Raw genomic sequence first — 25471 nt, 5'->3', positions numbered from 1 at the left:
TAATCCCAGCACTTTGGGAGGCCGAGACGGGCGGATCACCAGGTTAGGAGATCGAGACCATCCTGGCTAACACAGTGAAACCCCGTCTCTACTAAAAAATACAAAAAACTAGCCGGGCGAGGTGGCGGGCGCCTGTAGTCCCAGCTACTCGGGAGGCTGAGGCAGGAGAATGGCGTGAACCCAGGAGGCGGAGCTTGCAGTGAGCTGAGATCCGGCCACTGCACTCCAGCCCGGGCGACAGAGCGAGATTCCATCTCAAAAAAAAAAAAAAAAGAATGGATTTGGAGCCAGGCTGCCCATTGTTTCATTTTGAACCTCAGTTTCCTTATCTTTAATATGGGAACTTCCTGCCACCAAAAAAAATAAATAAAATGGGAGCCTCCTTAGACCCTGGAACTAATAATTTTTTGCTGAGCATTTTTTTAGTCTGCAGAATGCGAATAATTATACCTTTCTTCTCTGATGATTAAATTGATTAAGAGAAATAGTGCACAGGCCAGATGTGGTGGCTCACACGCCTGGAATCCAAGCACTTTGGGAGGCTGAGGCAGGCAGATTTGTTGAACTCAGGTGTTCAAGACCAGCCTGGGCAACATGGCAAAACCCCAGCTCTACTAAAAATACAAAAATTAGCCAGGCATGGTGGCATGTGCATGTAGCCCCAGCTACTCAGGAGGTTGAGGTGGGAGGATCACTTGAGCCTGGGGAGGCAGAGGTTGCAGTGAGCTGAGATTATGCCACTGCACTGCAGCCTGGTCAGCAGAGCCAGACCCTGTCTCAAAGAGAGAGAAATAGTGCACGTAAAGTAGTTATGTGCCTGGTAAATCCTAAGTTGAAAATAAATGAAATCTGTTATACTTGTATAATAACCCAGTGTAGAATATCTACAGTAAGTTATTGAACTCTTTCTGAGAGTAAAAGTGAAATGGAACCGAATTGTTTGGCAATTTTTTATTTTAATAAAGTGGACATTTATAAGTCTTAGCAGAACTTGCATATGTGTACCAAACTTTGCTTCCTCAAAAGATTGCATTGAAATTTTGTTGAGTGGTTAAAAAAAAATACCATTAAGCTACAGAGCGGAAGAGGATATTCACTGTATCTAACAAAGGCCTCAAATCTAAAATATATAAAGAACACCTACAAATCAATAGGAGGTAAAGGCCTCAAATCTAGAATATATAAAGAACACCTACAAATCAGTAGGTGGTGAAGGAGAAAAGGTAGACCATTTAGTAGGAAAACAAGGACAAAAACTTGAACATGGCCAAGGGTGGTGGCTCACACCTGTAATCCCAGCACTTTGGGAGGCCAAGGTGGAAGGATCCCTTGAGACCAGGAGTTCAAGACCAGCCTGGGCAGAAAAAATAAAAAACTCAACAGGTACTTCACAAAAGAAGATATTCATAATGACCAAAAAGCATGTGAAAATACTCACTTTCATTACTTTTACCAAATAAATGCCAATTAAAATCACCATGCACTATTACAGTATGCCAATCAGAGTGAGTAAAACAAAAAAGTTAGAAAATGCCAAGTGGAGAAAAGGATATAGAGGAACTGGAACATCCCCATGGTGTTGGTGGAAGTTTGACTTGTTACAAACTCTTTGGCATGCTGTTTGATAATATCTGCTAAAGCTAATGGATGTATTTGTTATCCAGTGCTCCTAGGTATATATGCAACCGAATTGTGTACATATGTTTGCCAGAAGACATTTAGAGTGTTCATATGGGTAGAGCCACACATACACATAAAGAGAGAATGAGAAAGATAAAGAGCATTCTGGTGATGTTGGTTTGTTTTATCCATTCTTAAAGCTTAGCTTCTGAGCAAGAGGCCTTAAGAGGCCTCTTAAGGCCCAGAAGTCCTATTCTCTGTTTCCTTGAATCACTGAGCTGTAGCACATCTATGATATGTGCTCTTTTTTCATGCTAAAATGTTTAAAAATTACATTTAAAGATTAATTGATTTTAGCTTATATTTAAAATCATCTTTCAGAGTAATTAGGAATGCTATACTCAAAATAATATTGTAATTATAGACTATAAATTGAGAAAATGACTAATTTCTAATTGTTCTGTTTTGTGAATTATTTTTAGATATGAATTGAGAATTCGTTATTTGCCAAAAGGATTTCTAAACCAGTTTACTGAAGATAAGCCAACTTTGAATTTCTTCTATCAACAGGTATTAGAGGCTGCTTTAATATACTTTTCTGTTTGTTTCTTTGAATCCTATTTATTACGTATTTTTATTTTCAAATTTGATTAAAGCTCACATTTGGAGGAATAGAAATTTGTTGCTGAATGGCAATAAGAATCTTTTAACCAGTATGAAATTATTAATTTTTTTGTTCTTTGTGAGCTTTTGTATACTTGAGCAAATCTTAAAAGATAACTTCTATTATATGGAGACAGTAAGTCTACAATCAGTTCTTGAGCTTTAAATACTATTATTATGCCTGAATATCAATGAATTTGTCATAGATAGAGATTGTTGCAGAGCCGACTATACCCATATAAAATTGATCTGCTTTGCTTTTTACCCCGTAAGCCATCAGATAGACAATAAATATATATAAGGTAAAAGGTCAAAAATGTTAATAAACATCAAAAAGACATTTGTACATACAATTTTGTCATTAATTGTACTTCGTAATTTTTTTTGCTTTAATAAAAATATTTATTAACTATTCCGAACCTGAAATGCAGAAATCACATAATCTACACCTTTAAATTCTTCTGTCTAGTGGAGGATTCCTGTAAACAGTGACTTTATGTTTGATCCCTTGCTGTTAGTAAGCATGAATGATGTGACTGTGCATAGAAGAGTCTGCTGACCTGGTATAGATTTGGTATTGAGATGGCTTCACCGAAAAGCATCATTTGAGGAGTCTCCGACTTTGTAGAATAAAGAAGAGTTGTGTTTTCTAGACAAGAACACGGAGGGGAGAGAGAAAATGTGGTGCAGTCTTAGCTAAAATAGTTCATAACATTTTGGTGAGAGAGGGACCACAAACATCATGTAAACAGGGGTTTAGGTTTTCTCCTGCAGATATTGGGAGCCATTTGAAAACTTCAGTTAGCGAATGCCTTAACCAGAGCTGTTTTTGAGACCACTGTGATTAGATGGCAATATCAGGAATAGATTAAATTTTTAAAAGGTTGCAAGCATGTTTAGAGGCTCTTCAATCATTCTGGCAAGAAATTAGATAAAAGTGAAAGTATATTATAATACGCAAATTTAGTGGATGGATTTGATAGGACCCAGAGATTGAACTAAAACAGGATATGAAAATAAGGAAGAAGGCCGGGCGCAGTGGCTCAAGCCTGTAATCCGAGCACTTTGGGAGGCCGAGACGGGCGGATCACGAGGTCAGGAGAACGAGACCATCCTGGCTAACACTGTGAAACCTCGTCTCTACTAAAAAAATACTAAAAACTAGCCGGGCGTGGCAGCTGGTGCCTGTAGTCCCAGCTACTCGGGAGGCTGAGGCGGGAGAATGGCGTAAACCCGGGAGGCGGAGCTTGCAGTGAGCTGAGATCCAGCCACTGCACTCCAGCCTGGGTGACAGAGCGAGACTCCGTCTCAAAAAAAAAAAAAAAAAGAAAGAGCAATGGTGAATTAGATTCAAAAGAAGGAGGTAAGAAGGTAAGTTGTTCTATATTTTTCTATGTGAGATAATGATAGATGTTACCACTTAAAAGGTTCAAGCTGAGAGAGTAGGAAGCTAAGGAAGTTTCCAGCTGTTGGCGGGGGTGTGTCTGTTTTCATCTTGTCTGTGAAGAAGTCGTGACATAGGAGATAGGTTGGGGACTGCTGCTTTACCTAACACCTTTTTGGCACCTGCGACCAGTTTTGAGGACAGTTTTTCTACAGACCAGAGCCACAGGGTGTTGGGGGATGGAGTGTAGGGGAATGATTTTGGGATGAAACTGTTTGACCTCAGATTATCAGGCATTAGGTTCTCATAAGGAACACGCAACCTAGATCCCTCGCATGTGCAGTTCACAACAGGGTTTGTACTCCTGTGAAAATCTAATGCCATTGCTGATCTGACAGGAGGGCAGAGCTCAGGCGGTAATGCTTGCTTGCCCACAGCTCACCTCCTGCTGTGTGACCTGGTTCCTAATAAGCTACTAACTGGTACTGATCCATGGCCCAGGGTTTGGGGACCCCTGAGGTAAGGGATTGGTGACAAGTTTTGAGAGTTGAATAAGAGAGGAATTTAAGTTGGTAAAATGGAAAGATTAAGAAGGCATTTTCAGATTCCAGCTGAGCTTATTGGAAGCCTACTCATTGCAAAAATAATGTTCAGCTTACAGACTGGTTCTGATGTACTGTTACATCTCATCCTTTAGCAGTCTGTTGAACTTCGTATTTTGCCGAAGGAGATAATGAGAGTTTAAATAACTCATATTTATTTAACATTTTTCTTTTGGTATGTGATCTGTGTCACTATTGATATTATTTCTTGGAAAAAAATTCTACCCACCAAGGAAATACATAGGTACTTTAGTAACACTGATTTCTGGAATGCATAATATAGGCCTAAGTGACTCCTTTTTATAATTTGTAGGCTAACCTAAAAGTCTGCAACTTTTTTGTTCCTTGTTCACACTGTTACTAGGTTGTCCTACTTTTTCTTTGTTGGAAGACTTTCCTATATGATAAAGTGAGTGCTGCACATACCAGTGTATCCCAGATTTTCTGTTACTAATAGGACGTATCTTATGGTAGTCTATAGAATTCAGTTCAGTGGTTTTTATAAAACCCAAGAGAAAGCTAAGTGTAATGAACCTTTTAAAAATTCAGTCTATCCTTGATACTGCCATCCAGTCACAGTGGTCTAAAAAAAATTCTGATCAAGACATTCGCTAAGTATCGTTAAGTGTTAATGAAATTTTGCTTAAAGGAATATGCAGTGAATACAGTCATGTGCTTGTTCTGTGTATAATAGCTCTGTGATTTTACTACTCTGAGTCTCTTTTTGCTTAATCGTTTTATATATTAAAATATAGATATGGAATAACTATCCAATAGGACTATTACGTTCATTAAATGAGATAAAATTGTCTGCGATATAATTGCCCAGCGACATTTTGAATTTCAGTCTGTAGACAGTAGCAGACTTAGAGGATTCAGCATTTGCCATTTGCATGTCACCATACAAGTGTGAGCTGCACATTATGGGATGGTGCATAGCTTTCCTTTTTCCTTCCTATGTGTACTCTGTAGAACCTTTCAGCTCCTCCACCCCACTCTTCGCTGTCATTCATTTCTACAGTTTCTCTTTTTGTCTTTTTAATTTTTAAAAATCTGTTATTGAGTACATTTTAATATTTATTTAAATTTTATTTTATTTTTACAGAGACAGCGTCTTGCTCTGTTGCCCAGTCTGGAGTGCAGTGGCATGATTATACCTCACTGCAGCCTTGAACTTCTGGGCTCAAGCAATCCCTCTGCCTCAGCCTCCTGAGTAGTTGGGACTATAGGTGCATGCCATGATGCCTCGCTGATTTTTTAAAAATTTTTTGTAGAGATGGGAGTATTGCTGTGTTACCCAAGCTGGTCTCAAATTCCTGTCCTCAAGCAGTCCTTCTGCCCTGGCCTCCCAAAGTGCTGGGAGTACAGGCATGAGCCACCATGCTTGGCATGGCACATTTTTAGAAAGTTCAAAAAATACTTCTAAAACATTACTTAAATTATCTGTATTCTAATAATCACTTTCATTTTGTGTATCTTTTTATAATAGTTTATCAAGTACATACATTTTAAAAGAAAGTATAGTCATGGTCACATTCCTTTCCCATTGGTGATTGGCAGTGTCGTCGTTTTTCCATGCCAGTGTGTCAGGCTCAAGTAATGGTAATTGGAGGGAGTTAAAGGTGGTACCAAAGTCATAAAAAGGGAAGGGAGGAAGAAAGAAAATACTATGATTGACTGGTTGCGGTGGCCCACGCAAGACCCTGTCTCAACAACAACAAAATACTATGATTTGTCAAAGTTAATGAATTGGCCAGTATACCAAAAGCCTTGAATATGTTCATGTCCTCCAGTTTGTTGGGTGACCCTGTTGACTGCCATCTTTACTGTAAGTAAAAAACAGTTGAAACCTTGGCATTTCCTATGATTGGACCTAATAATTCCACTTTTATGAATTTATTCAACAGAAATAGTAAGATTCACACATGTATGCATGCATACATGTACAAGGATGCTTATAGGCATGTTACAGTAACAAGAAAGAAATTAGAGGTGTTGCAGATGTCTTTCAACAGGTGAAATGTACGGAGTTTCAAATTTATGTATCCCTCATTAACAGGGAGGTACAACTGTTCATGGATGTGGAAGGTATTAACAGCATTAAATGCTGTTGTTTAAAACAGGCCATGTGTATAACATGTATAATTTTCATTTGTGTGGAAAAAAAGCATATTTTTAAGTTTTACCCTGATCTGGCAAGAAAATTTTGAATATAGTATGAGTTTTTATTGCTGGTTCGGTAAGTAATTAAATATTTGACTTCTCCTGGTAAAGTCTCAATGCAGAATCTGCCCTGCCACATGCTTGGCAATTCCAGAACTATTATGAGTGATCCATATATTGTCCTACACAGGCAGCACCAAACTTGGGAAAGGGTTTAACTCCAAAGTTACAAGATCAGTTTGGAATCCAGAGTTTTCTGCTATTTAAACACATGCGCAAATGGGACGCAGATAAATCAGTAATTGTCCTCATCAGCTTTCTATAGCCAGAGTATATTTATCTGAGAATGCAGCTGAAACATTACATAAGTATTGTATGTGAGAACCTTCACTGAAGTATGAGATAAATTAATCACTTTATAATGGTCTCAGAATGTGATGATACGCATTGTCTGACCTTTAAAGTCTTTTAATATTTGATGCAAACATTTAAGATGGTTACATATATACATAACATACTTCCACTGAATTCTAGGCTAAATCAATGATTTATGTTATCCTGAATTTTGTTTTTATCCTTCCCATGCTTGCTTTTGTTTGCCAGTTGTCATGCTTTTACAACATGTTTTTATTCTTCAGTTCTACCCTTAAGGTAAAAGCTGACCTTACGTTCTCCCATACACTTCTATATTCCTGTCCTTACTTAAGTATTTTTTGTTTTGTTTTGTTTCCTAGCTCATGTAAGCATTCAAGAAGATTAAAAAAATTAATTTGTTCAGCATTTTTAGTTGCTTTCAGCTAGGAGGTTGGTCAGGACATTCAGTCTACCTTGTTGGTATAAATGGAAAAGTGATCATCCATGGATTTAATAATTTATCTCTTTAGCTCATTTTGAAAATAATTTTGCATTGTAGTTAGAAACTGTGGCTCATTTGATACTAATTGTTTAAGTTCTGTATGGACTTGTTTCATCATCTTACACATATTTAGATATTGTTAAGGTTCCAGTTTTGCTTGAGTGGAATGTGCCTTCTCTAATTGTTTGGCACAGGCTCAGTAAATAGCCATTCAAGATTATAAATTGTGTTGTTTAGATCTATTTTTCTAATATTCTTTTTTTCCCCTGCTTGAAAATTAGTATTGCTGGGTACACAAATCAGGGTAGGCATTTTCTGTCAGCATTTTGATGGTTATTTCCTACTGTCTTTAATTGTTTATTTGCTGTTGAGAACTCAGCTCTCATTTTGTCTTTCTGTGTAGGTGACCTGTCTTTTCTCTCTGGATGGCTTGAAGATCCTTATTTCTCTGGTTTTTGCAGTTTCATTACAAACGAGTCGTGGATTTTCTTTCTTTTTTTTTTTTAATTTTTTTATTTTTCTTCCCTTGCTTGATCTGTGTCATGCTACCTGTACCTCTAGGGTCGTTTTCATCAATTCTGGAAATGTCTTAGATGTTGTCTATTCCGATATGACCTTTTCTCAGTTTTTGTTATTTCTTCTGGGATTTTGGTTTAGATCTATGTTAGAACTCCTCAGTCTCTCCATATGTGTTAACTTGTTATTCATGTTTTTAATTTCTTGTCTTTCTAAAGGATACATAATTCAGATCAGTCTAGTCTGTCAGATTACCAGCTCTCCTCAACCGTGACCAGTTTTGTGTTTGGTGCATTTGTTGGTTTTTTTGCCTATGATTTAAAAAAATTTTTTAAATTGCCGGGCCACTTTGTATGGCCCTTATTATTTGCTAATCTCTCTGCCTTTTATTAATATTTCTTTTACCATTCCATATATAATGAATGTCTATTCTGAATGTGAATTAAAGCGTCTGAGGTCCTTGGGCTCTTCACATTTGTTGTTGGTGGCTTTCACAGTGACTTTTTTCCTTGTGTGTGAGTTCTGAACTCTTGTTTTGTTGAACTTCACATGTGGAAATCTTGAGGGCCTCGTTTGGGGATTCTTTCCTCTAAAGGTTTGTATTTGCTTGCTGGGAAACAGAAGTTACTACCAAATGGAGACCCTTTGAGTAGATTTTGAAGATGTCGCCTTACTACATGAATCTTAAGATAAGCTCTCTCACTTTGGGAAAGTAAGGAGCAGTGGTCAGTCCTCAGCCAGCTGAGGGCATACATGTCCTCTGTTCCCATATCTTGCAGCCCATGGCTTCTACCAGGATCTTAGCTTGTATTTATTCTTATTTCATCACTCTGCCCCATTTTCCTTTACCTTCTTGTGACCTCAGTAATGTAAGAATAATTGTTATAATGCATCCAGAATCTGGTCCTGGTTTATATAGCAGGTCCCTTTGGCAATGCTGTTGGAATCCTAAGTCATTGAATCGTTATGATGCTTAATTGCCTTATCACACTTGGATTCATACAAAGGCCCCTTGTAGAAGGGAGCTTGGAGATTCAAGGAGCTGATAAAAAGCCAGTGTGGCTGGAGGGCAGGGTAACAGATGAGACAGTAAGGGGTGGCTTGAGATGTCCTTTTCAGTCATCTGACCTTGATTGTGAAGACACTGAGAAGCCAGAGAAAGTTAAGTGCAAAGGGATGACAGAGTTCAGATCGAGGTTGCAAAAAATGTCATTCTCACTGTTCTGCTAATAGTATATAAGAAGGTAAAGATCACTATGTGGAGACTTACTGGCGTCAACAAGCTTCATGGCTGAGTGTGATCACTCTGATCAATTGCTTATATTTAACTGTGGGGAAATTATTTCTCTGTACCTCAAAGTTTTATTTTTTCTACGACATTGTATTATGAAACTTCAGATGTACTGCTGTGTTAAAAGAATTTTATAATGAACACTAGCATACCAACCACTTAGATTCTACCATTCATGTTTGTTATGTGTCCTTTATCACATAACTTTTTATCTCTCCATCCCTTTAGCCATTAATCCATTTTAAATTTTCGTACATTTCGAAGTAAGTTTCAAGTGTCAGCACACTTCAACGTAAGTATCATTAACTTAGAATTCAGTATTCAATTATGGTTTTTGTTTTGATTTATACACAGTTAAATACATAAATATTAAGTATACATTTATTATACTGAGTTTTCATAGATACATTCACCAGAATAATCTGAATCCCTATGGAGTGTAGAATATGACCATCACCCAGGAAAGTTTCCCACTGACCCTTCCCAGTCAATCCTTGCCCCCAGTCATGGGAAGCAACCATTGCTCCTCTGTTTTTCCCACCGTAGTTTAGTTTTGCCTGTTTTAGAATTTCTTACAAACAGATTTTATAGTGCATATTCTTTTATGTGAAGTTTGTTTTCTCATGATGTTTTTGAGATTTCAGTAATTTTTTTATTGTTGAGTAGTATTCTGTTATGTGAGTATATTGTAATGTATTTATCCATTCTTCTGTTGATGAACATCTGGATTGTTTCCCCCTTTTTTTTTTAAACTATTAATGAGATGACTAGGAACATTCTTTGGCAAGCATTTTTGTGAACATGGGCTGGGACTTTCATGTTAAATGAAATTTGTATCTACCCTTTGATCCTTCACGGTTGTATGATTTTATATTCCCTCCAGTAATGTATGAGAGTTCTGGTTGCTCTACATTCTATCCCACATTTGATGTTGTCAGTGTTTTGTTTTAGCCTTTTGATTGGTTGGGTATGTGGTTGAATGATGTGGGATTTTATATTCACTTTTCTGAGTACCAGCTAATCATTGTTTGCGTTGTTTATTCTTCCATGTGCATATTGATTGTTAGTAGGTCTCCTTTTTTGAAAATCTGCTTAAACCTTTTTGCCCAATTTGTATTGTTAAATTGTACACTTTTTCTTCCCAATTTTTTTTAAACTGTGGTAGAACACATGCTTAATCATCATAAAATTTTCCATCTTAACCATTTTTAAGTGTGCAGTTCAGCGGTGCTACATACATTCATAATGTAGCACGACCATCCCCACCATCCTTCTCTGTAACTCTTTTCATTTTATAAAACTGAAAGTCTATAGACAATATTTCCCCATTTGTCCTCCTTGCAGCCCCTGGCAACCACCATTCTACTTTCTGTCTCTATGATTTTAAAATGTAGAACTTTTCATATACCTTGGATACTAGCCCTTTGTCATGTTATGTTTTGCTAATATTTTCTCTGAGTCTGTAGCTTGTCTGTTCATTTTCTTAACTGATCTTAGGTTTTCTTTTTTTGTTTTTTTGAGACAAAGTCTTGCTCTGTTGCTCAGTCTAGCGTGCAGTGGTGCGATCTCGGCTCACTGCAACCTCTGCCTCCCAGGTTCAGTGATTCTCCTGCCTCAGCCTCCTGAGTAGCTGGGACTTCAGGCGCCCACCACCATGTCTGGCTAATTTTTTGTGTTTTTCGTAGAGACGGGGTTTCACCATGTTGGCCAGGATAGTCTCGATCTCCTGACCTCATGATTTCACCCACCTCGGCCTCCCAAAGTGCTGGGATTACAGGTGTGAGCCTCCGCGCCCGGCCCTTTTTTTTTTTTTTTTTTAAGTCTGGAAAATGGGCAGAGGGGATTGTTGTGAATCTTCAGTGAAACAGCATATCAAAGCACTTAGAAATGTCTGGCACATACTGAACACACTCCTTAGTGTTCTCTGTTTTAATTTCTATGCAGATGAATCAGTATTTTTAATGGGGCCAGACACAGTGGTTCATGCCTGTAATCTCAGCCCTTTGGGAAGCTGAGGCTGAAGGACCACTTGTGCTTGAGTGTGGGCTGCAGTGAGCCATGGTTGTGCCACTGTACTCCAGCCTGGATGACAGAGCAAGACCCAGTTTCTAAAAATACCTATATTTTATACATACATATATATGTATATATTTGGTTTAGTCAGGGCAGAAATAAAATTATTATGTTTAAATTATTTCTACCATCCTATCCCATGAAAAGAAGAGAGGGAGGGAAATAGATTACAATAAAATGCCCTGATTTTATTATTTCTCTTTCTGAAAATTCATCCAAGTCCATTTTGGGAGGGGTCACGAGGAAAGCACTGACAAGTGTTTGAGCGTTATATTACTGGTTGGACATAATTATTAAGGATGCACATAGTTGCATTAAAAGATAGCCTAAATGTGACTACCAATGTGGAAATTTCAATGACTCACTAAATATTTTGACCTATTTGTGAATATTCTGAAATACAGTAATCAGCATGCTCTAAAAATAAACTAGAATCTTGTTATTAACACTATTCACTGTAGAGCAGGAATTTACAAAAATGAGTTTGACAATAAAGCTAATGACTCATGAGAAAGCAGGAAAAGTTTGTTTTACCCTGGAATCAAATTTTTTCTTTGCCATATAACATTTATTTTTTCTCTCTCAACTCTCATTTTTTAAGTTGTAAGTATTTCATTGGCAAGTTTTTGCAAATGGTGGTGGCTGTTAGTTTGAAGGCCAGTGTCCATGTTTAGTTAAGAAGTTGTATTAGTCTGCATTGAGGATGCTGAACTTGTATAGAAATCTTTTAGCACTGTTGAAATGTTCAGCTCTTCAGATGCCCGAGCCTGATGTGAGTTTGTCATTGTTTACTCCTACCGGAGTTAAGACTTAGAATGAGTATGTCCACCCATTAGCTTTTAAATGACGTTAAATAACCAGTGGTTTCCTTGACAAAAGGAGTTTCAGTAGGAAGTTGAAGAGAATACTGAGTCTAGAACTGCAACTTAACTCTGTAATACAGAATCTAAACTTAACTATAGAATCTTGTGAGGTGCTGGGGCATACTTCTTATTGGTCAACTCCCCTTTATTTTTATTCCAGTTTTCTTTTTTCTTTTTACAAGTTTTCAGATAATTGTATCATTAGAAATTGACTTCCTTCTCTATATTTTCTTGGCCTTAAAACTGTCAGTTAAGAAACATTTTGAAATTGCAGGTCTAAGAGGGAAATCTTAGTTTAAGCCTTAGTTAAGCCTGGCATTCTCAGTATGGGAATTATCAGCTGCCCTTTTCCAGACAAGCTAAAATGTAACATAGGTCTAACTCTCTTATTAGAAGGTTTATTTTCTGTGCTTTGAAGATTTAGTTGTGTACATTTCTTCTTCCCTTTTCACTCTTGTGTATTTTTAGTAATTGAAGGAGAAGCACTCATAGTTAATAAAGAGTGTAACATGCACACGTGTGTGCGGCATTATTCACAATAGCAAAGACTTGGAACCAACCCAGATGTTCATCAGTGATAGACTGGATTAAGAAAATGTGGCACATACGCACCATGGAATACTATGCAGCCATAAAAAAGGACGAGTTCGTGTCCTTTGTAGGGACATGGGTGAAACTAGAAGCCATCATCCTGAGCAAACTATCGCAACAACAGAAAACCAAACACCGCATGTTCTCACTCATAGTTGGGAACTGAACAATGAGAACACTTGGACACAGGAAGGGGAACATCACACACTGGGCCTGTCGTGGGATGGGGAGAAGGGGGAGGGATAGCATTAGGAGATATACCTAATGTAAATGACGAGTTAATGGGTGCAACACACCAAAATGGCAGATGTATACATATGTAACAAACCTGCACGTTGTGCACATGTACCCTAGAACTTAAAGTATAATAATAATAATAATAATAATAATAATAATAATAATAATAATAAAGTGTGACGTCATATGCAAAGGTTTGCCAAGCAGAGACTCTGGCCTGAGCCAGAGTGTTTAAGGTATGTGTTGGAGGTCAGTCTCATAGGCATACAACCGCCTACGTGACTGACCTCATTTATTCACATTCCAGACCCTAGAGAGAAAACAGGTGTTTACCATCAAAACAGTGTGTGCATAAATTATCTGGTTCAAATTGGCGGCCAGTTTTTTCACCTGTTGGTGGTCAAATTTTGGCCGTCTTCAGGTATGCAAAAGTGCTCTTATCAGACAGAACATTTCAGGGGTTTAGTTCTTAAAGAGACTAAGGGCCAGCCCTGAAAATATACCTTTCTTGGGAATGAACAGGATTTGAGCATCCCAGACCTGCTGCTGAGTTAACATTTTCCTGCATAATTTGCCTTTTCTTTCCTGGAATTAGGTTACTTCTGCTCAGTCTTCAGCTCTTAATTTGGAAAGCACCATTTACTTGTGCATAGTACCCGTACATTTCTCATATAATACACATTTAAAAACACAAAATTTGTTTTATTGAGATGTAATTTGCATACAATAAAATAATCAATTTAAGTGTGCAGTTTAGTAAGTTTTGACATTTGTATACAGTCCAGTAATTACCACTTCAGTCATGATATAATACAATATAGGAATAAGGAAATTGATATTGGCAGAATACTGTTTACTAGACTGCAAACCTAATTTAGATTTCACTAATGTTTACACACACTCAAGTGTGTGTGTTTGTGTGTAATTCTGTGCAATTTCATCACAGGTGCAAATGTATGTAATCATCATAATCAACATGCAGAACTATCCTGTGAACACAAAGAAAATCCGTGTTGCGTTACTAGTCACATGCTATCGCATCCCTAACTCTAGCAACCACTGATCTGTTGTTTATACATTATACTTAACTGTTGTTAATCTGTGGTACCTACCAACAGGGTGTGCATTCAGTGAGAGCAAATAAGAAGTCTGTCTTCTTCACTGCTGTATCCACAGCACAGCAGGGCATGGGTTTTAGGTGCTCAATTTATTATCTTCAGTAATTTAATATTGAGAATTGACTTTTAATCCTAATGCCCTGATATTCAAAACTTTTAGATGAGATTTGTTAGAAGATGTCATGAAAAAAGTCCAAGAAATAAAGGAAATTTTTGAAGTTTGAGAAATCAGATTGTATGTGTGCATGTGCTCCCACCCAAGTACACATGGGCACACACACACTCAACATCAAATTTTCTTTTAAAATATTGCTATGCAGTTGGATTCTTAATTTACTCCTTTTTTTTTTTTTTTTTTTTTTTTTGAGATAAGGTCTCTCTCTGTCACCCACGCTGGAGAGCAGTGGCACGATCTCGGCTCACTGCAACCTCTGCCTCCTGGGTTCAAACGATTCTCCTTCCTCAGCCTCCTGTGTAGCTAGATCTAAAGGTGCACACCACCATGCCTGCCTAATTTTTGTATTTGTAGTAGAGAGATGGTTTCACCATGTTAACCAGCCTGGTCTTGAACTCCTGAACTCAGGTGATCCACCTGCCTTGGCCTCCCAAAGTACTGGGATTGTAGGTGTGAGCCATCATGCCTGGCCCCTTCATTTACTTCTGATAAAATTTGGGGTTACTTAACCATTATAAATGGACAACAAAGACAGATAATGGAAACACTTGCTGTCATATAACTTTATGATCTGTCCTCAATAGAACATTCAAAGTAATTATTTTTAAATTAAAATTTACCATTACCTTTGTGTAAGTTCCATGTATGTTTTATTCACTACAATATCCTGGCACATGATAGTCATAAACATTTGATAAATTAATGAATGCATAACTGTTAAATACTATGTTAAATGACATTGAATTGTTTAAACATATATAACTCATTAAGGTAGCATAATTGTTCATTTGTATCTTTTTATAGCTTAGGTATGAAAGAGGAAAAATTAAATTAGGATTAATTTGGAGCTGCCATTGAGTTCCTTCTGTATACAAAATACTTCACTGAATCTGACAAAAACTCAAGTCAACTAGGCTCTGAGAGTAAAATTACTTGCTTTTGGTCACCCGGCTAGTAAGTAAGCCTAGTCAGTTTTGCCTTTGTCTGCCCTCTGCCCTGTCCTCTTTCGGTGCTACCAAGGAAATCTGAGTCCAATTGATAAATTTGTGTAACTGTTAGAATATTCAAAAGAGACCAAAATAAAACAAAATCTCATGTGGTAGCCAAAGCATTGAGTTGACATATGCAATACATTATGGAGTAATTTAGCATCAATATTTTCTATTAGAAAATGTGAACAGTTTTTATGTTAAAACCTGTGCTTCATTCTATTGCAGAGTAAGATGAAGGAACTCCTTAATACACATACAATACTTGCACAAAGAAAGAAGTCCAAATCCATCCTAGTTTTTTTTTTCTTTTTTGATGCGATCTAGGCTCACTGCAAGCTCCGCCTCCCAGGTTCACACCATTCTCCAGCCTCGGCCTCCTGAGTAGCTGGGAGGCGCCTGTCACCAGGCCCAGCTACATATATATATATATATATTTTTTTTTCCCCCCCCAGTAGAGACAGGGTTTCACTGTGTTAGCCAGGGCGATCTCCTGACCTTGTGATCCGCCCACCTCGTCCTCCCAAAGTACTAGGATTATAGGCATGAGCCACTGCGCCCAGCCCATCCTAGTTTTTTTTTTTTTGGAAGACAAAGTCTTGCTCTTGGCAAGACTCCAGGCTGGAGTGCAGTGGCACGATCTCAGCTCACTGCAACCTCCGCCTCCTGGGTTCAAGTGATTCTCCTGCCGTAGCCTCCCGAGTAGCTGGGATCATAGGCACCTGTCACCATGCCCAGCTGATTTTTTGTATTTTTAGTAGAGACGGGGTTTCACCATGTTGGCCAGGCTGGTCTCAAACTCCTGACCTCAGGTGATCCAGCCGTCTCGGCCTCCCAAAGTGCTGGGATTGCAGGCATGAGCCACTGCGCCCGGCCAACAAATTGATTTTTAAAAATCAACTTTCAGAAGTCTTCTTTTGGAAGAATCTTGCACATTTCCTGGACCCGGATATAATCCGCAATAGAAAAAGAGAATACAACACAGTGACAGTATTCCAGCACCTTAGGAGATGCATGTGAATCTGTTGTGGTTGATACTCGGGATGCAAGGGTAAATGAGAGGTGGTTCCTGCTTGTTAATCTTCATTCTAGTAGAGAATAACTGCACTGTGGAAGAGTTCACAAGTTGTAGGTACAAACTAAAGCTGGAGTTTTAGGGGTTGATAGATCTGGATTTTGAATCCTGACTTTAATACTTGCTAAACACAAAGTTAAGTTTTCTGATCTTTATATATAATAGGACTAATAAACTCTACCTTGAAGAATTATTGTAAAGATCAGAAATATATGTAAAATGCTTAGCGTAGTAACTGCTCCCTGGTGGATACTCCTTAAGTAGTATTATTATCTACTGCTATCATTTTGATAATTCTTTCAGGCTTTTTCTGAGGCTATAAAATGGGGATGATAGTAGTACCCGTCCCACAGTGATGGTCTGATGATTAAATGAGATATTACATGTAAATCTGCTTGACATGGTGCTAGGTATATATACTTTATAGAAACTTAAATGCTTGATAAATTTGGTTTCACAAATGATAGCAGTTCTGCTGGGAGTTAGTGAAAGAGAGGTAGTCAAGAGGTGTTTTATAAGGGAAATGAACAAAGTGTGTACATAATTCTGAGTCTTGAAGCCCAGCCTCAGGATGTGACCTCGCTCAGTGGCTTGAGAGAACACTCTCTAGAGCCTGGATAACAGGGAGCATTGAGACACTGAACAGAGTTTGCTTTCTCTCCGGCGGCAGAGGGGAAGCTGCTTTGGAGCTTGAGGGGAGGATGCGGGTCTGTGGTGATGCCTTATTCTATTTCAGATCTATACTCTTTGCAGAATACTTTGATCACATTGGGCCACAAATAGATTTCAGTCTGTGATCATACAGCTCTGATAATCGAAATTAAAGCTACAGGAAAACAGCTCTCAGAACTTTGAAATCATTCTCATAAATGAGATTTTTTTAATGAAGATTATTAAATTATAATTTCCCCTTTTTTCATTTTTACAATACGAATTTCGTTTTGATGATGAAATATAGCATTTGATTATTTTTCATACCTGTGAATAGTGTTTAAAAATTGTAGCAATTAATCTTCAAGATTAATTGAATTTCATAATGGTGCATTTTCCTCAACATAAAATTGGCGGTCTGCAGTAGTTCCTCTGAAATCTGCATCAGACAACTAAAAGCCACTGAATGTTTCCATCAGAGTAGCTGTGGTATTTTTCTGCCTATCTAAATACCTATCTTGGTTTAATTCGTGTGCCTTTATTTTTGTACTCGATAATAAACCTACTTATGATGCAAAACAGGCTTTAGATTGAGACTTATTTTTTGTTTTGTAGAAACAAGAGCCAATTGAAGTTAAACAAATTGTTCTAGACCTAAAGCTTTTTACCTAACTGTCTGGATTAATTCAGTTGCAGTTGATCAGTCTTGAGTGCCTGCTATGTGGAATTAGTAGAAACTCTTGTTCCTTGTAAAGGATGGAAAATACATATGGAAAATAACATTTATGTACCCACCCTCCAGTTTGATGACTGTTCACTCATTTGTTTACTCATTCATTCAATAAATATTTATTGAGCACCCAGACTTAGATGCTAATGCAGAAAATAAAGAAAGGTTTTGAGACAGAATAGTCCTTAAATCAGTAATAGCACATAGTTGTCCACTGCTAGCTGAGGGAATATTTCGCCTACTTTAAGAGAAAATAATGAGTAAATGTTCATACTTTTTAAATGCATATTAAGTTATGAATTCCTGATAGGTTAAAGAGAGTATGCCCATCTGATGTCTTTTATCTTCTCTGTAACAGAGATATGGCAGGCTTACTGGAGGACCTATGAAATCAGTGAATTGTAGAGCTTCCTAGGCAAGCATTATTCAATTTCCAGATAGTTTTAACTGGCCATTTGAGATTTGTCTTCATGAGTTGAAAGTGGAGTTTATACTATGATGTCTCCAGCTGCTCATCTAAGCATGAAGAGGATGAGTGGGTAGGTTCAACATGGCTTGGGTTTACCAAGCAATTCAGACAGAGGGATAATGGGAGACAGGGGAGCTGGTTGTCTTTGCAAGGGACGGTCATAATGAGGAACCATCCAGTATGAAGTAGACAAAGATTGGTGTGGAGTGAGAGGTGAGTTAACTGGGGATGGAACTCTTTGAACAAATGAGCTAGCAGGCTAGGAGGCAGTTGTTGAAGAACAGGATGTTTGAAAATTTTTTTAGGGCAGAAGTCAAGACACTTTTTGTATAAAGGGTCAGAGTAAATATTTTAGACTTTGAGGAACGAGGCAAAGTGGAGGGTATTATGGAAGTACAGAACAAGAGAGAAGACAAATTTGCACAAATTTTTGTGTTGATAAAATTCATAATAGAGCGTAGTTTTCTAGTAACACAGGTGTGCTGCTGAAGAGAATGGGATACTTCTTGGAGGAACGGGGGATAACATTTCATGTGAGGTTCAAAATGGGTACTCTTATCAAAATAAACTGCAGATTTTAATCTCTTCAGGCTAATCTACAAGGAAATGGTACACATTTCATCTTTGAAAATGTGTTCACAGTGACAATTACTTGCAAGTGCTGATATCACTCTTATCAGCTTTTAAAATTGAGTTTATTCATTGTTTAGAAGGCATTTCAAGAATTCCCTTAGATTCTTGTCTTTGCTTTAGACTTTAAGCTTGTATTACTTTGCAGATTAATCACTTAAAATTGATGGTTAGATGGAAACACCTCAGCTGCACATTTAAATGGATTTTGAAGTATGTAAATCCTTTGCCTTTTCAGTGGAGTCCAAAATATGCTGCTGGAACTGTAGTTTGAGGTCAGAAAATACATCTGCAAATTTTTGTAGAAATGGAAATTTCCCTTCTTGTTTTCACTTTTGACAGCATGGGAAGGGTGTGGAGCAGCTGAAGGTTATTATGATTCAGACTCTATTCATTGTTTCTTAATGTCCCATTTAAGTGGTCATAGATTTTATGAGCTTTTCTTATTAGGAGACCGTTTTATTTCTTTAATAATTTTTGGTATAACTCATGTTTATATCTTTAACATCAAGCATAATGACTGACACAATGTAAACTATATGAAAGGTACTCAGGAAACATTTATTGAGTGCATATATCTAATATTTTTCTTTTAAAACAGTGTTGTTTATCCTATTCCTTTTGTTGCAGGTGAAGAGCGATTATATGTTAGAGATAGCTGATCAAGTGGACCAGGAAATTGCTTTGAAGTTGGGTTGTCTAGAAATACGGTAAGATGGTAACTATACATTGAGGCCTTTATTTATCAATTTTTAAATTATTTTTGAATATTTTGCAGGTATTTTCCTTTTCTTCATAATGATTATCAGTGAAATACTGAATAAAATTTGAGTAAATTATGAACTATTGGTTTGGTGCAAAGGTAATTGCAGTTGTTGCCATTGATTTTTATTTATTATTCAGATGCCTCTCCCCCAGTTTTTATCATTTAACAACATAACCATTCCTTATATATACATATAAATGTGTGTCTTTCCTGATTTTAGGCGATCATACTGGGAGATGCGGGGCAATGCACTAGAAAAGAAGTCTAACTATGAAGTATTAGAGTAAGTATTATACTTATAAGCTATACCTGCAAATATGCAGAACTAAATTATTTCGTAGTTTATCTTAAATACTGATTCTGAAACACTACTATTTCTAAAATTTTATATCTGGAAGAGGAAAAGAACAGAATCCTTGATGACATTAATTGTGTTAGTAAACATTTAGATTTGTTGATAGATGTCTTAAAGCTAATATTGTATATGGCCTGTTAACATACACATTTTGTCTGTGTAGAGTTAATTATAGCAAGGTGATATTTTTTCTAATTTATATTGAATTCTACAGCTGCCTGTAAGTTGCTTATAAATTATTGTTCGTATTCTCTGTATAAGTTACTACAGATTGTTTTTCACAAATGGAGATACGGAAGTTACTCACTGCTTATGTATCAGAAAAATCTAGAATAACTAGAAATTTTTCCAATAATGAAATTAATTTGTGCATTAGACTGTTATATTAGATTGTATTAAATTAACCTAATCTGGAGTTTACGTCGTGGGAGGCTAGAAGCCCTATACGTCATCTTTTTCATAATTAATTCAGCAAAAGATAATTGAACACTGAGTCCTTTGTAGCTAAGTGCTGGAGATTTGGAAATAAAACAAAATTTTAACCCCCAGGAAGCATTCCGCTAAAAGGAAGACTCTCAGACAAGTGAGCAAAATTATAATGTAATGTGCTAGAAATGAAAGTGGAAGTATCAGCTGGGTGTTTGCAGGAGAATGGTGCTTGATGTGTGAGGTGTTTTCACATGGAGATGTTATTTAACCTAAGTCTTAAAGAATGAGTGGTTCACAAAGTGTAGGTATATGGGGTTTGTTGCATGGGAGCCAGGAAGCCAGTCAAGAGGATAAATCAGCATTTGCAAAGGCACAGAAACATGGACGATCAGGCAAAGGTTAGGAAACTCTTAAGTTGGTTGTGAGTAGATAGAATACCATTCTTATGAGGGAGATAGGGACATGTATACAGGGACCAGGTCGTTACCTATCTAGTACATTCTTCAAAGAGTCTGGACTTAGCCTTTGAGCATCGCTGACTCATCATTTCAAGCAGGACAATTACATGATGAGATTCGCAAGTTAGAATTCCATATTTGTGAGATTAGAATTTTATTAAAGAAGATTAAAGATGGAAGCAATGAGCCAGGAACCTGCTGAACCTTTCTTGTCCATGTGAGAATGATGAGGCTGTGAGACAGAAGGAAGCAGTGGCCGTGGAGACATGGGCTAGCAGAGGCAGAGTCTGTGTGACTGGAGCCTGATTACATTTGAATCAAGGACAGGGAGGAACCCAAGGAGTCTCTTGGTTTTCTCTCATGGGCCACTATGGATACCAGTCACAGAAAAGAAGTGTACTTGAGGAGAAAGAAAACAAGTAACTTGGGGTATGTTGATTTTTAGTTCTAAGGGAACATTCATGTTTTTTAAAATGAAAAAGGAAAGATCACTGTTCGTTTATTTCACTGTTATGAAATCACAAATACCAGCAGCATTAAAAAACATCTCTTATGGTACTCTGTGCTTAGATCTTGGTTTCTAGTACCATTCTTCAGTGGAAGGAACCAGAGCTCCTTGGAAAAATGCAGTTCGAGGGAGAGGAGAAAAAATACAAGGGTGAGCCCTAGAGCTGTTTATAGTGCCAGAAAGAAGGAAGTGCTCAAAAAACAAAACGATGGGGCTGTGTCAAAGGATGGAGCCAGTGGAAAAAGTTCCCAGTGACAAAAGCTGGAGCAATTCGAGTAACAAATTAAGTTACATAGTATTAGATTATAACCCAAAGTATAAATACCCATGAGTCCATAGTAATATAAATACTTGAATGAATAAATATTTAAAGGAGCAGTGACAAATTTCCTCTACAGAAAAATTCCAAAAAATTTATGTAGATTCCCTCTCTCAAAGGAGATGGGGCATAAAACTCACCTCTACCATATGAGCTACATTTAGTGGCTTGTTTCTAAAGAGTATGATAAGGAAAGGAAGTGTGGGGAAAAAGTAACTTCACAGTGAAGAAACCTGACAGGCATGACTTCAGCCAGGTGGTCAAAGTTAACATCACCAGTGATCAGTAGTGTTGATAGTGTGCAACCATGATGTAATGTGTTGAGAAAGATACTTTACCTCTGTAGCCTTCCTCATAACAAAACCCCATAACCTGAGTCTAGTCATGAGAAAAAACATCAAACAAATCCCCCTTCAGGGACATTTTACAAAGTACCTAACCAGTACTCCTCAAAATTGTCAAGATGATGAAGGAAACAGTGGAAGTCAGAGAAACTCACATATCCAGGGGTTGCCTAAAGAAACATGATGATTACATGTAATGTGGTGTCCTCGATAAGATCTTGGAACAGAAAAAGGATAGGGAAAAAACTGATGAAATCTGAGTATAGAGTTTGTTCATCATAATACATTCATACTGGTTTATTATTTGTGACAAATGTACCAAAGTAATGCAAGATACTAATAGTAGGGGGACCTGGGTGTGAACTATACAGGATACTCTGTTTGTTACTCTTGTAAATCTAAAACTATTGTAAAATAAAAGGCCTATCTAAAAAAAAATCCTGATGGGAGAATTAAGCAAGTAGTTAGAGATGATCTAAAAAGGTACAATAGATGGCGAATAGTTATGTGAAGTCAAGAGAGGAGTGCTAGTTCAGTGGCCTGACTGAGTTACGTACAGGGAGAGGACTCCAGGAACACATGTGATCATCTTTCAGGGTCACTGTGGAAGCCTACCCTAGTGTAGTGGCTGGGGAAAAAGAATGATGTGATTTGTATTCTGCCTATCTCTATGTGAGGCCAAGACAGGAAAATGAAATGGTAACTGAAAGATAGAGTCTGTGTGAGAACCAGAGGTGTACAAAGGAATTAAAGACAGCCAGACATACTGTCAAAAAGATACAGAGTTACAGGAAGAGAGATACTTGAAAGAAATTTCCACGAATAATATGTTGACATGTTTTTAATCGCCAAAACAGTTAAAGAAAAGCAGATTATCTGTCAAGGTGAATTTCTGAATGGTACCTTTGGAAAGAAGAATTTTAAGTTCAAGATCTGTTTGAAATGAAAGTCAAATTTTGCACTGAAGTTGGTGTAAATTTGGCTTATTTCTAGAAATTACAGAACTTCAGATGATCAGAGAAGAGACGAATAGAAGAGGACAAATTAGGGCTTTAACCAGTGCTTTCAAAACATTACGTAGTTTTTGTCAGGGGTCAGTGAAATGGAGAATATGAGAATTGCTATACGTAAGTAAGGGCTTGTGATTATTACTGCTTGAAACAGGAGAACTAGACAGCATGAGTTTGTAAATTAGATCCTTCTTAGAGGACTGCATGGAAAGTTGAATGATCTATTGTTTTGATATGGCTGTTTCATCTTAGTTAATTTATATGTGCGATATTTAAAGTAAGTAAATATGATAGTTAAAGAGGAATCTTGAGTTTCTTGTAGTTCTAGGATAATATTGTGCTTATTTTGCCCTCTTTCTAAATTCCTGTGCTTTTGTTCCATGATAATGATTCTTTGGAATTATACAACTTGTGTGAATTCAGCACCCTGTCTCCTTATAAGTAGATTAGTTGAGTGACCTCTTGAAGCAGAATATCTGGGTTCAAGTCCTTATCACACCTTGACTATTTTATTTGCCAAGTTTTATTAGTAAGCTCTTGGTGTCTGTTTCCAAACGTGTAAAATGGGGATATTGGTGATACATATATGGGAGCGTTGTAAGGAGTTAGATGACATAATTTATGACAAGAGCTTAATGCATATTGTACCCAACACTGAATAAATGTGGACTATAATTATGATTATTATCCATGGGAGATACTGATTGTCAGTCAGGATAAAAACCAAACTGTAGAGTTTCTTTAAAAAGCATTAAGAAAAAAAAATGATAGAAAACAGTGTTATTGTTCATCTGTTGATTTAGTTTTGAGCCCTTTTAAAATTTTTTTTAATTTATTTGTTTTCAAAGGTAATAATGCATTCTAGTTAGAGAAACATTGAAACTACACTGTCAAATAAGAAAATTTTTTCAACTCCTCTTACTGATAACCACCATCATAGTTTTAGTAAATATCCTTATAGTTCTCTGTTTTAACACTTGTGTGCACATTCAACGCATAGTTTTAATGTAAGTGGAATGATCCTAAATGCGTCTTGCTTTTTTTATTCAACTTTATGTTTAATAGATCTTTCCACGTGACTAAATAGAAATATACATTAGTATATAGTCCACCCAATGAGTATATAATACTACATTTAAATAGCCACATAATAGTGGACATTCAGTTCAGGTTAATAACAGTAAGGCATGGTGCCATTTTTTGTTCATTTTTGCCTATATGATAGGCAACAGATAACTTGCTTTATATTAGTTTGATTACTGGTGATACTAAACTTCATCACATATATGGCCATTTTTAAGTTTTTGTGTAAATTAACTGTATTTTAAATAAGCTTTTCTAATATGTTTATTTTTTCTTTATTAATCTTAAGCAGTCTTTGTCATGTTAACACTATCTTGTAATGTTAGTTCTGTATTTTCTTTCCTAGCTCGTCATTTTCTTTCAACTATGTGTATATGGCTCTCATCATACAGAAGTTTGTCTTTCTTTAATGTAGTAAAATCGTATTTTCATTTTGGTTTTTGAGTTTTAAGATCCTATTTTTAAAAAGGCATTTCAGAAGTTAAAATTGTTAAATGTTTGTTTTGAAACTTTTGTGCATTCATTTCTGTTTTTACATTTTCAAATGTGTGGATTTTAAAAATATTTTCTTTTTGAATTAACTTTTGACTTAATGGCATTATGCTCAGATAGCATGGTCTGTGTGACAGGAGGCTCAACTTTTGTGGAGCCTTCCTTTGTGGACCCTAGAATAAGATCATTTTCCCCTAGTGTTTTATCATGAAAAAGTTTCAAAAATACAAAAAAGTTGAGAGACTTGTTCAGTCAGCATCTGTGTGTCTAGCACCTGAACACTACAGTTATTAACATTTTGTTGTATTTGCTTTGTGTGATCAGTTGTTATAAATGTTTTAGTGTGATTTAAAAAATGCATTTCCTATTCAAGCTTGTTAACATACCCATCTGTGATTATGACTTTGCCAGTTTCTTCCTATAAGTTAATTAATTTTTCCTTTGTATTTTGAGGCTCTTTTATTTAAACATCCAAACAATATACGTTTTTGGTAAATTGAATCTTGCATCATTATGTAGTGATCTTCTCTATGCCTGATAATTTTTTGTTGTTGTTCTGAAATCTGTTTTGCCTTCTTTGGTTAGCCTTGACCTAGTTTATACATTACTATTCTTTCACTTTCAACTTTTCTGTGTCCTTATACTTTTTAGGTGTGTCTTTTAAAAATGTCATAGTGCTGGATTTCTTAAATCCAGTTTGCTAAATGTGTCTTTGAACTGATAGGTTAAGTACATTTGTATTTCTTAGGATGTGTGATATATTGGACTCGCCTTTATTATCTGTTTCCAGTGTCCTAGAAATGAATTGTGTGTGACTGCATGTGCTGTTTATTTCTTAGTTGGTATTCTTAGTCCACATTTTCTTCTATAATTACTTTGAAATTTATAAACATCTCTCCTCTTTCATTAGTTACCCTTACATTTAACCTTCTATATTAACCAACTCCAGATTTTAAACTTATCTAACCCTCTCTTAAAGCAAGGACCTTGAAACACCTTAACTCTCCCCAT

The 25471-nt window shown here is 36.7% G+C and overlaps 1 protein-coding gene across 7 annotated transcripts in view; it reads left to right on the top strand.

Annotated features, from left to right (window-relative positions):
• The window catches only part of PTK2 (protein tyrosine kinase 2), a 362172-nt gene that overhangs the window by 142003 nt on the left and 194698 nt on the right, over positions 1-25471 (top strand). For all 7 annotated transcript variants that reach the window (XM_026454573.1, XM_026454578.2, XM_026454577.1 and 4 more), the window contains 3 exons: positions 2103-2190; positions 19327-19406; positions 19683-19745. In XM_026454573.1, coding sequence (XP_026310358.1) covers positions 2103-2190; positions 19327-19406; positions 19683-19745 — 231 coding nt within the window. The remainder of the gene's footprint in view (positions 1-2102; positions 2191-19326; positions 19407-19682; positions 19746-25471) is intronic.

The sequence above is a fragment of the Piliocolobus tephrosceles genome, chromosome 7 (assembly GCF_002776525.5).
Source record: "Piliocolobus tephrosceles isolate RC106 chromosome 7, ASM277652v3, whole genome shotgun sequence".
NCBI classification, from domain to species: Eukaryota; Metazoa; Chordata; class Mammalia; order Primates; family Cercopithecidae; genus Piliocolobus; species Piliocolobus tephrosceles.
Note: the sequence above shows the minus strand (reverse complement) of the source record. Positions and strands in the feature narration are given on the sequence as shown.